General features: G+C 44.2%; 1 protein-coding gene across 1 annotated transcript in view; it reads right to left on the reverse strand.

Annotated features, from left to right (window-relative positions):
- TXLNB (taxilin beta) overlaps positions 1-11,438 on the reverse strand; it is a 40,746-nt gene that overhangs the window by 25,834 nt on the left and 3,474 nt on the right. The window contains exons 2-4 of the mRNA XM_009319102.1: positions 9,082-9,498; positions 7,029-7,120; positions 3,041-3,211 (exon numbers count right to left, since the gene is read on the reverse strand). Of these exons, the coding sequence (XP_009317377.1) occupies positions 3,041-3,211; positions 7,029-7,120; positions 9,082-9,484 (666 nt within the window). The 5' untranslated portion in view covers positions 9,485-9,498. The remainder of the gene's footprint in view (positions 1-3,040; positions 3,212-7,028; positions 7,121-9,081; positions 9,499-11,438) is intronic.

Below are 11,438 nucleotides of genomic sequence, written 5' to 3' on the forward strand. Positions count from 1 at the left end.
GCGTGGACTCCTCCTTTTCAACGACCCATTCTCCTCATTCCCAGGCAAGCACGGTCTGAGCCTGAAGGTCTGCAGTTTGGAGCTGAGCCCACAATCGAAGCTGTTGACTGTTGTGACATTTGTGTGAAAGTCATTGCTTAATGCCTGATAGCAGGAAGGACAAGGGACCTGAGATGTTCACGTCAAGTAGCCACCAAACTGTCAGATAACTGGCGGAACACGAACACAATGCAGAGAAATGAGTCGCTGTTGGTCTTAGCAAAGCTACTCTCTATTGCAGTGGGAACGCACTCTGCTATTTCACGAACATTTATTCTGCTTTTCTTGGAGGGAGAATTAAACATCTGTTTTCTGCTGTGAAGTGTAACTGCAAGGAAATAATCTGAATAGCTGGACTGTAAGTAAGTAAAATTTTGAGGCTACTATCCAATACTAACCACAAATTTTTCTTCTCTGCTCTGCACTGTGGATTTTCAGCTCCACTCCGCATTGCATATTCATCACCACTTGGCTGCACCAATCTCCAGTTAATGGGAATTCCACACACCAGATGAGTGAAGACGACATTTACATGACGTGATGTGCATGTAATGTACCACATGGCAAGTCAGAGGAGGTTCGTGATCTGGACAGGCCAGGTTTCTCCTTTGCTATTGAAATGACACAATCTCCTACAGTTTTTATTTTCCATGCTTTGGAACACAATCAGAAGTGCTAATCCCAAGTGCTAAAAAATTATGAATCAGCTTCTCTGTCCTGCCAAAACCAAAATAAAAATGACTTAAGCAGGAGATTTTAAAAATAACATTTGATGGATTCTCCTGTTTTGGGCCCTCTCAGTACAGTCATAAGCGAAAGAAAATTGCACTCATTTAAATAAACAGAAGATGAGATTCTGGAGATTCACAGATGTCCAGGAGCTAAAGCTTAAAGGCAAATATTCCAAGAATTATGTTAAAATTCTGAGAGAGACAAAACTGGATAAAGATATTGAATACCTTTGTTTATTAATTTAATCCTCTTTAATTCTGCAAGTATATTTTGTCTTACTGTTTTGTTTAACTTTTGTTTTTACACTGAAAGCCCAGGAACCAGAGGAAAGCTAGTACTCTGGGTTTCTTAAAAGGTCTCCAAATTCTTAGAGAGACGTGGCCAAGATTTGAACACCTCTTCCTCCTACAAGATCAGTTCAGGTACCTTTCCTGGCTCAGCTGGCTAGGTACAGGATAAAAATCAGAACTGAGTCTGAAATTGATAGGTTTATTTAGCGGATGTAGTCCCAAAGTAAAACAGTCCAACAAGTGGAAAGATGTTGGAAAGAGACTTTCCTAAATGTAAAGATGAAATGTGTAATGAAGTATTTATATGCAAAGAGAAAGGAAAAACCATGCTCTCTGATATTGACATTAATAAGCATATGACAGCTGGGAAATTGAACAAAACCTGTTCCAAATATGTTTTCGAAATATAATCGGTTTTTCTCTATACCCCAGTTTCCGCTTATTTGTTCCACCGATATGATTTATTTGTTTCAGAAATCTCAGTTAAGTCTATGCAAAGCACTGTACACTGTACTCTTAAATCACTCTAAAATGAGCTGTATTTCTGTTGAAAGATTTTGCCCAAAGATGGTCTGGTAAATCAGTGTGGATCAACAGTGAGGTATAGCTCAATATGCACCAGTTTTGGTACAAATGACAGGCACAAATTTAATTGACACTACCAGTTTTGCACTGCTACAACTGAGCACACAGAGATTTGCTTCTAGTTTTCTTAACTACCTGTTAAACTGCTTTTGTCCTTCTACTAGTGCACAGTTTGAGTTTATACGTGGCTGTTCCCCCTCCCAGCTATATTATTACCAACGTACAATGGAAGTCAGAGCTAGACCCTGAAGGCCTGCTCCTGAACTGGTGGAAATGAATGAAAATCAGTTACAGTTTATAGAGGTTATAGCAGGTGAAATTCTTGCTGCTGAAAATTCATATGTGTAATTCTATACATAACTATATCCCCATAAAGAAGGATCTTGAATAGATCAAAGCAGAAGCTTTTTGTATAATAATACCACCACCATCACTTGGAGAAAAAGGAAGATCACAACAGAAATGTACTTCTTGAACCTAAATTTTTTCAAGAAGCATAATAATACTATAAATTTCACATTTAAATGGTGTGATGCACCAAGCAATAGGCAGACATGGCATATGGATCCCAGCCTTTTGACAATCCTGAATATTTCCTTTTTGAACTGATGCCCGTAATCCAAACAACTTCCACAAACAGTGTTGGCATTCTTCCTGTCTTGAGGCTCGATGTCTTGAGGCAAATGTCCTGATTGCCTAACCCTCACAGATCACTTGAAAATGCCCAAGGGCTCAAATTACATCAAAACACCCGCCAGCCTTCTGTGAGTCTCCTGGAGCAAAGCTGGTGTTCCTATTATTCTGGCCATGCACATACATCCGCATCTGCAGTCTCAGGGACCTGGGAAGACATGTTCTGGAAGACCTAGCTGCTATGGCTTAAAAAAACGCCCTTCCCCAGCTGCCTGCTCCACCGCTCAGCCCCTGCTTGCCGTTCCTGGGAGGGGGACGTGTGCCTGTGCCGCCCTCTCTCCAGCTTCAGCCATGGCTGGAGCCAGGCTGAGAGCTGGAGTGAAGTGACAGGGACGCTTCTCACAGCCCAGCCTGGTGCTGGGTGACTGGCCTGGCTGGGGGGCAGAGGCCAACCTGCCACAGCAAATTTGGCAGAGCTGGTCTGTTAGCACCACTGGTTTTTCTCTGCGCTGAGCTCCCTGCTAATGTGAGAAGGGCTTACAGCTAATGTGGGCAAACTCAATGCTCAAAAGCACTTGGATATTTCCAGACGAGGAATAAAGGGTCTTGGTGTACTGGCCTCAAGACTAGAGCATATATATAATTACATATTGCACATGCAGATGTAAACGCTCCTTTGATTTGGTATTAGAGCAAGATGGGAAGGCATCAGCATCTTCTTCCCCCCCACTGCCGGGTACCTCGATAAGGCCACCTCTCACCTTGAGGTTTTTGTTGTGCCTCTGGAGCTCCCGGCACAGGCTCTCGAGCTTGCTGCGGGCGAGGATGGCTCGGCTGTGCTCACTCTGCAGCTGGTCCTTCTCCTTGGTGATCTGGGCCTGCCTCTTCTGCAGGTACTTGAGCTTTTTCTGCTCAGCGCGATGTTCTTCAAGCTGGGTGGGGAACAGGAAAAGGAAGAGGGAAAGGAAAGAAAAGAAAATGAGCTCTTCTGCTTTCAGGAAAGTGTTCATACTTTCTTAACCTCTTAGGAAAAATTTTGTATTTATCAGCGCTAATGGAAGAGGAGCAAGTGACCTGGAGGGAGTTCCAAGCCTGCTCGCTGCAACAGTTCCAAGTGTGCTGTAGGGTGGGTGAGTGAACATAATTCTTAATACTCTTGTCACACCATTTCAGCCCTTCCTTCTTTGATTTGAATCTCTTTGAAGGGCAGCTGTGAAGTTTTATTTTTGTTTCAATGTTAGGAACTGGAGGAGCCGGTAGCACTTTATGAGGTGAGATTTCTCCAGATCATGAGATAACGCAACAGTTGCTCATTCTGTTTTGTGACTTCCTAAAAAAGAAGCGGCTTCCTAGATACCCAGGAACCTGCTGGAAGAAACAACAGCAAAAGAGGCACTGGAGACCAGGGACACTGTCTGTGCAGGGGCTTTGCTGCTGCTGGAGGAGAATGCTCTTCAGGGACGAGTTCCCCAGAATGACACGTGGGCACCTCCTCTTGTCAGGCTCCTCTTGCTTGCAGGCACACGTGGCACCGTCCATCAGTTGTGTTTCTGGAGGTCCCGTCATCCCATCATCATCCCGGGTGGGTTGCAGGGAATCAAACCTCTTTCGGGCTCTTCAGATCCATGTAATTACTGAAGAAAATATGGACAGTCCCTGATGTTCACTTGGGAACCTGCTGTTCCTGTGGGTGCGTGGCTCCTGCCTTCCCTAGAGGGCTGGCGGGAGGAGGATGTATTTGGAGGGGGGGTGAGGGACAGCAGCAGAATTACTAACAGCAGTCCCCACACAGACTGATCATTTCTTCTGACATGTGCCTATTACTGGCTGTTTTGAAAAAACTTCCTGCACTGCAAATTAACACCATAACAGTCACTTCAAAGAAGCTTTTCACCTCTGAAGCTTTCAAAGAATTCTTCTCCCATTCCAATGCACAGCAGCCCTCCTCGCTGTATTGCAGGCGTGCATACATTGCAAGACATCTCTGAAGTCCAGATATTTTCCGGTTGAAAAACAGCAGCACATGAGCTGCAATGTGCAAACCTTAATAATAATAGTTGCTATTAAGATTACATTATCTAATAATAGGGTACCACTAGTATTAATTATTAACCCCAGTATGACTGGGAAAGTTTGTGAGTGCAGGGGAATGATGTGCAGCTCAAACAAGACAGTCAACGGGCATCATATTTTACACTTTCTCTGCCCGAGGATCTGTTTTCTGCAGATGCTTTGTAATTTATGCTTACAGTACAGAGCTCTGTGTATTACCAATCAAATCACAGCTAGGCATACCACAAAACAATGCAAACACCAGCTTGAAGTATATTTACAGTTTATGCTCAACTTTCCACATGTGTATTGTGTTTTTACCCCAGTAGATCAGAATAGGGGCTTTGGCATCTAATCAAGCTGCACTAACTGAAATCATTTTTCTAGTATTGTAGGGGAAAAATAGCCTCTCTGTAATTGAGGCTGAGATTTGTTTTCCTTTACAAGCTTGATTTTGGCCCCTTCCCCTTCCCTTTTAAAAATACAAAAAGGGTTCTTTTTTCCTTCACATTTTGCATGCGCAGCCTGTGCTGAGCAGATAATGATTTATCCAAATTTTAGATGATTCACTCAAGCTGTGCTTGAGATAGGGGGCTTAGAATAAAATAGGTCTTAATCGTGATACGAGAAGTCTTTCAAGTCTTTCATTTTTTTTTCTCTTTTTTTCCATAAAAAGGGCTTGCGCTAGAAACTTATATTTCAAAGTTCTCAGGAATGTCTAAGACATGGTGTTACTTTTGCACTGAGGAAGGGAATTCACTGGTAAATAGGAATGACAAAAGGGCCCCCAATGGTAAATTTTTAAGAATAATTAATGAAATATTAGCCAAAATTAACTACAAATAGAAGGAATTCTGATTTTTGAAGGCTGACCTAGAGAGGGAAATTCTCAGTTTAGGAAAAAAGTTTTGTCTTGACCCCACTGCAGACAATGACAATACTCATATTTATTTATTAAGTGTATAGTTCGTGCACCAGCACTTGCGAGACCCTCAGGACCTCTGAAAACAAATAGGTCACAAGCAATTCTGCAACAGCCATTTGTAGGCAAAAGCTAAAATACAGCACAGTCTGCTTTACTAAACCCAACCACTCTGCCTACACCAGTGTTGTTAGTGAATAAAATGTTCTCTGATGGCGAGTAGCATGGCGTGGCTTGTGCCCAAATGGCTGCACTGTCTTCCTCCTGTGTACCCACAGACAGGCACGGCTTCCTTCACACCAGCCCATGCTCTTTCCTGATGCCTTCCGTTTTCTGGTGTACCCGTCACTACAGGCTGTGCCAGGGTATGTGCTAACAGTCACACAGCATACAGCTGGGTGGCTGTGGGGAAGCGCTGGTGCTGCGTAGGGTCCCCGAGTACAGGCAGCAGCAGCACTATCTAATGCAGCTGAAGCCATTGCTGGCACCCAGCTCAGCCTGGCACATGGCTGCACCATCCCCTGGGCTGTGCTGCAACAAGTGCTTGTGTCACCACATGGTTCACCCACCAGGGAGCTGATCTGGCTGGAAAACAACTCGGCAAAAGCAAAAAGTGACCTGAAGTGTGTGATGGGGATGGACAAAGAGGGAGCAGAGAGAGTGGTAACTACTACAGCTGACTGCTGACAAGTTATTAATCACACTACACCCCTCAGCCGTGCTGAGTGAGCACTGCAAGGCTTTCTCCAACAAGCTTTTAGTTGTATTTATTAACTGATTTATTTTAGCAGCACTGGACAGGATGTCAAAACTGAATGCTCGGTGCTTTTGTTTTAGCACCTTTCTCCTGCACAGGTTATTGGTAATATGGCCCCTGTTTTATGCAGTGTTCCAACAACGCTTGACTGCAGTGGAGAGTACATTACAGAAGAAGACCTATTTCAGTTAATCTGTGGGCATGAAGTCCCTTTAAGCATGGGCTAAACTATAAAATGCCTGAGCCAAATTTATGAAATCAGAGGATTTTACATGAAAAAAAGCCAAAGCTGAACTTCATATTATGATGAGACATGGACACATCTGTGCATAAAACCAATTATAAAGTTAATGTTCTGCTTGGCACATTTTGCAGTACTCCACAAACTGTAAAATGCTGCAGCCTCTTAATTTGTAAGATTTCCACAGCTTATGGCCATACGGCCCTTTAACTACTTAGAAGAAAATACTTGATCTGAAAATAACCCATCAGAAGTGTGGAAAGAACAGAGTCAGGTAGCTGGCATTGTAACAGGGGTAATATTATGGTGGCAGGGGCTTTGACTCTTCATTTCACTATGTTGTGGCTTCTCTCACGATTAGCCTCAGTTCTCTATTTTCTGATTTTCTGCTTCCTAACATTGTATACTAAGCCCTGTATTATTTTCATTTTGATTAAATCACTGATACGTAATTTAAAGCAACACCCGCATACAGAGGTACGCAAAACTCCTTGCAGAAGGTGAAAGCAGGAGCCTAGACACTAGACTCCAGTGTGGGTCGGTTTGGTAGATTTGCCTCATCAACCTTTTAACCCAAGGTCCAGCTTGTTTTCCTCACTTTTCACTTTTTTTCTCCTTCTCACCCATAATTAATTATTTAACCCTGACAATTATTTTGGGATTCACTTAACAGGACAGACGCTACCACTACGTAAGGTTTGACCGTGCTGCATGGCATGGTTTTTATACCTTCCCGTATAGACAATTTGCGCAGAAGAGAACCAATGCTGTACTGACCAGCTCAGCATACTTCTTAAATAACAGGTCCAGCTTATCCTCTGGAGTACTCAGCTTGTTCAAGCTTTGCATCAGTAGGGTGGCTTCCTTCCCTTAAAAAAAAAAAGAAGCAGAGATTTGATGGTAGAGGTAGTTTGTAGCTGATGTACTGTTATGAAATTGGTTGTTTGATGCATGAATCTGTAAAAACTCAGGGAGAAATGAGGCATTTTGGAAGGAAGGGAATAAAGTTTGCTATACATTTCTGGGTTTTTCTTCTCCCCATAAGAGCAAACATGCTTGAATTTTCCTCCATTTCAACCCTCAGTAATGTGCTGTCTTCTAGCAAAAGCATTGGCTGTGAAATGCTTTTGTCCTGTATAATCTGATTTTCATTTAATGTTTTGCAACATGACTGGATCACATATATGGCACATTTGACTGATACAGGATTGAAAGGTCCTGGACCCTGAAGGCTCAGAAGACAGATCTCTTTGCAGGCAAAAACAGATCAAAGCTGGTGTACTCAGCTCCTGTGCTGCTCCACCCATACAAGACACAAAGAAGTTTAAGTTAGGTACGGAGACTATGGTGCGGATGGAAACAGAGAGCAGTGGGTACTGCCAGCCAGGTCTGGGCTACGTGATCGTGGTGTAAATCAGTTCCCTGACTTGGTGAAGAGAGTATGGATACCAGAGACAGTCTAATAACTATCTGGGCGCGCGTAGCTAAATCACTGCATAGCCATTTATGTATTGCTTCTCTTCTGATACCTCCTGGTATTAATTTCAGCCCCGAGTATGACCTGGAGCTTGAACACCACTTGTTCATCAAATACAAAATACCCCTGGTGTCCCTAGAGATAAAAAAGGCTGTGGTGCCAGGGGCTTGGCCGTGCTTTTCCAAATGCTCCTTTTTCCCAAGACTGTGAGAGCAAATTTGCTTTCTGCTTTAGGCTGGACTTTTTCTATTTCAAGTCTAGTGCAGTCCAGGAGTACTGCCTGTGGAGAAAATCCACTATTTCACACTAAGTTCTCTCTGTAGCACCAGCATAAATAAGTTGAAGAGCGCTAAAAATACTGGAGCGAAAACTGTTGCAAGTGCGGCTGGAGAACTGTGCTTTGCTAGTGTTTTCACTGATCTTGGAGAGGTACCAATAACTGGACCAAAGCCAAGGCAATAGAAACTGAGGAACTTCATTTCTCCTGGACATTCAAGGAATTTAGGAAAAAAAAATCCCTGCTCTGTCCTATGGTTTGTCCCTTGTCTGTAAGAACGTCCTGCAGTGATTTTTCTATAGGCTTAGTCTGCAGTTGGATTTGGGTTCTCACGCAAAGGAGGGGCTTGAAGATTGGTGGGAGTTAAATGTAGGAAGGGAAATAAATTACCTGTTTGCTAGATTGGGAGAGCTACATTGCTCTCTAGTGGCTGCCCAGCAGAAAGGACATACTTCACAAAAACTCGCTGAGACTTCTTTCTAGCTCAGCTAACAGAGCCCTGCCGTGGCCAAGGTGCTCTCTAAGCACTGCGCTTAGAGAGAACAAAGGCATTGGCTTATTTCATATAGTCCGTGATGAGTCCGGAGGTCTGCTAGATGAAAAATAACCTGGGCATGGCAGTGAATTTGTTCTGCAGATTCCCACGCCACGTAGCAGCACCATTATGACCGCTGAGAAGTCATGCCTGAGGAAGCAGGGGAAGAAAAAATTTACCGAGGCACAAACAAGAGGCCACGTTTTCCTTTGTCTAAGAAGCAACTTTCTGCAGTGTGTCATCAGTCTCACAGCTTTGGCTGACTAGTTTGGGCGGCCCGATAGTATATCAGAATTGTGTGATATAATCCTAAGTATTTGTCTTTTTAAAAGGACTAATATCTGATACAGCCTTCATGTACCTGTTGCGTAATTCCTGAAAATAATTATCAGTTAGAGAAAAGTTGTAACAGTCACCATAATTTTCAGTGGTAACTAGAGGTCCTATCATCCACAGCAGAAACTTAACATGGGAAAGAGCAAGGACCAGGGAGGTTTTACTTCTGTTCGCAGAAGGGCTGTGTAAGTACATAAGTACTTGCCTAGTCCTTTCAGGATTTTCTTCTCCAGTTTTTGCTCCTTGCTGCCGCTGGGCTCCTTTGCTCTGGAAGCATCCCCAGGAGCCAGCTTCTCTTTCTCACTCTCCTCATTTGCATCTTCATACTCCACATCCTCCACGCTGCCTGGCTCTCCCTTTTCAGGCCTGTCGGTTCCCGTAGCAGTGCTTTCCTTCTCCATCAGGCTCGCGGCAGACCCGTAGGTTTTAATAATGTCCTCCAGCTGCCGGCTCAGCTCCTCTGAGATGTCGCACACGGCTGCTTCGGGCCGGGTGCTTGGCTGCTCCGCGGGGGCTGGAGCAGGGGGCTGCGAGCTGGGGGCAGGTTTGTCCCAGCTCTGCCCCTGGATGTCCTGCCCGGGCGAGGTGGGAGACTGGTCATTCTCCATGCTTGGTGCAGTACCTGACAGCAAACAAAAGGAGGGTTAATTTAAAAGCACACAGAATTAGTCATCTAACTGTTCCCAAAGCTCGGCCAGCATGTGAGTGTATTTGTGCGGAATTTGGGATGGCAGCTCATCCACCGGCTCTGGCTTGATAAATATTTCATACTTACATAAACAACCAAGGTGATTTGCCTGCAGGGAAAAAAGCAAATTATATACTTTCCATGAGGAGAAGCCTGCACAAACCTAATACTTAAAAATCAAAACCTCTTATTCGTGTTGCCAGTGATAACACATGAAATGATGCCCGAATCATTTATACCACTTCCCTCCCTGAACATGCTATTTACCATGTTTACTTTTCTTGATCTGTTTACCCGCGACGCTGGCTGCCGATATGGGCAGCTTCACTTCTGAGCTGCGTTAGTTTCATTTCCTATTTCTCCCCCGTCGGCACATCTCTAAGTCAATAATCACGAAAAAGGAATATTTTAAATGAAACCAGCAAACTGAAAATTGCGCTGTGCTCTTGGAGAGCCCAGTGTTGTGCTTGATCTATAAGTGGCCTGGCTTGGTACTGTCACAATAACAGCAAAGAATAAGATAAACAGCTATAGACCACTCTTCTCTTGTACTTGCTGCGTGCTGCTGACAGCTTGTTTGACAAAGTACAAATACAGAATAAATCACGGTGAAGTAAAACCGACCGGGCGTAACATGGGTTGGTAGTCCGTGGTGTTTTCTGGTGCTAATTTCACATAATTTGTTCCGAATTTGCAAAGGGAAGCTTTTGTTTTCCCATGTCTTTGAGCGGCTGCACTCAGCCAGGCGAATCCAGAGCCCCCGATGTGTGTGTGTTCCTCCGGAGGCTGCGCCGGCTCACCCAGGATCTGGCGATGAGGGTGTCAGTGAGAGCGTCCTGGGCACCTGCTCCCCAGCTCCTGCAAGGTGTGGGCCAGCAGAAACAGCATCTCTGACTGCGTGCGGCTGGGAAACTCAGTGTAGAGAAGGCTCCTTCCTTCTCAGAGTGCCAGCAGAGCTGCTGTCGCTGCTGCATTGCCCTCATGAGGCGCAGGGTGCACAGCTGGGTCTTGCCCGCAACCAGCCCCCGCTTCTGCTTGACTACAGACTCTGTACTCTTTATAGCCACAGGTCCTTTCTCTCTTTCTTTTTCAGGCTGGTTTTTGTTCCTCCCTTTAATGACATGATTTACAATGGTGCCAGTGGGGAACGAAGAGTGGAAGAAGATTGCTTTCTCAGTTTTGTTCCAGCATCTGAGGTAGTTGCTTTCTTATTTTTTAAAAGACGACTTGTTTTGAAAACATGGAGCTAACTGGGAAGCATTTTGTTCCCTGTTCAGCTGGCCGTAACGTATATCTTCTATGGTGTCTAAATTTCTACAGCTTTCAAAATCATAAACTAACTTGGCCAAAGGCAGTATATGATAAGAGAGATGTAATTTGCTGTAATACACGACTCGGTGTTTGTTATTAAACTCTCCCCAGTCAAAGTGATGTTTGGAAGTGCAGTGATGGCCATCGCTAAGGCATTTTTCAAGATTTGATTGTCTAGCTATTTGACTGGGCTTACAGATAAGATAGTGAAATATTATGGTTTATCATCTCTCAAGCCATTAATTGTGGGCCTATAATTGAAAGCTTTAAGTAGGGCTCAGGATGTGCTTGAAAACTGTTAGCTATAAATCCATGCCCCTGCAGTCCTCCCACAGGTACAACTCGCCAGCAGGAACGGCTTGGGAAGGCGGCTGGCCCTGGTCCCACAGACCTCGTCAGACAGACAGATGCATCCCGTTCTTTCCTTCCTGCTTGTGGCATGGTCGTTATATCACTGCAAAGTGATTTTAAAATTATATCTGTCTGATTTGATTTCATATTGGGCTCAATTTATGTTGAAAGATTAGACCCCACATGTGCAATTTAGGTAAATAATTCCAGAC

The sequence above is a fragment of the Pygoscelis adeliae genome, unplaced genomic scaffold, assembly GCF_000699105.1.
Source record: "Pygoscelis adeliae isolate BGI_AS28 unplaced genomic scaffold, ASM69910v1 Scaffold172, whole genome shotgun sequence".
Taxonomy (NCBI): Eukaryota; Metazoa; Chordata; class Aves; order Sphenisciformes; family Spheniscidae; genus Pygoscelis; species Pygoscelis adeliae.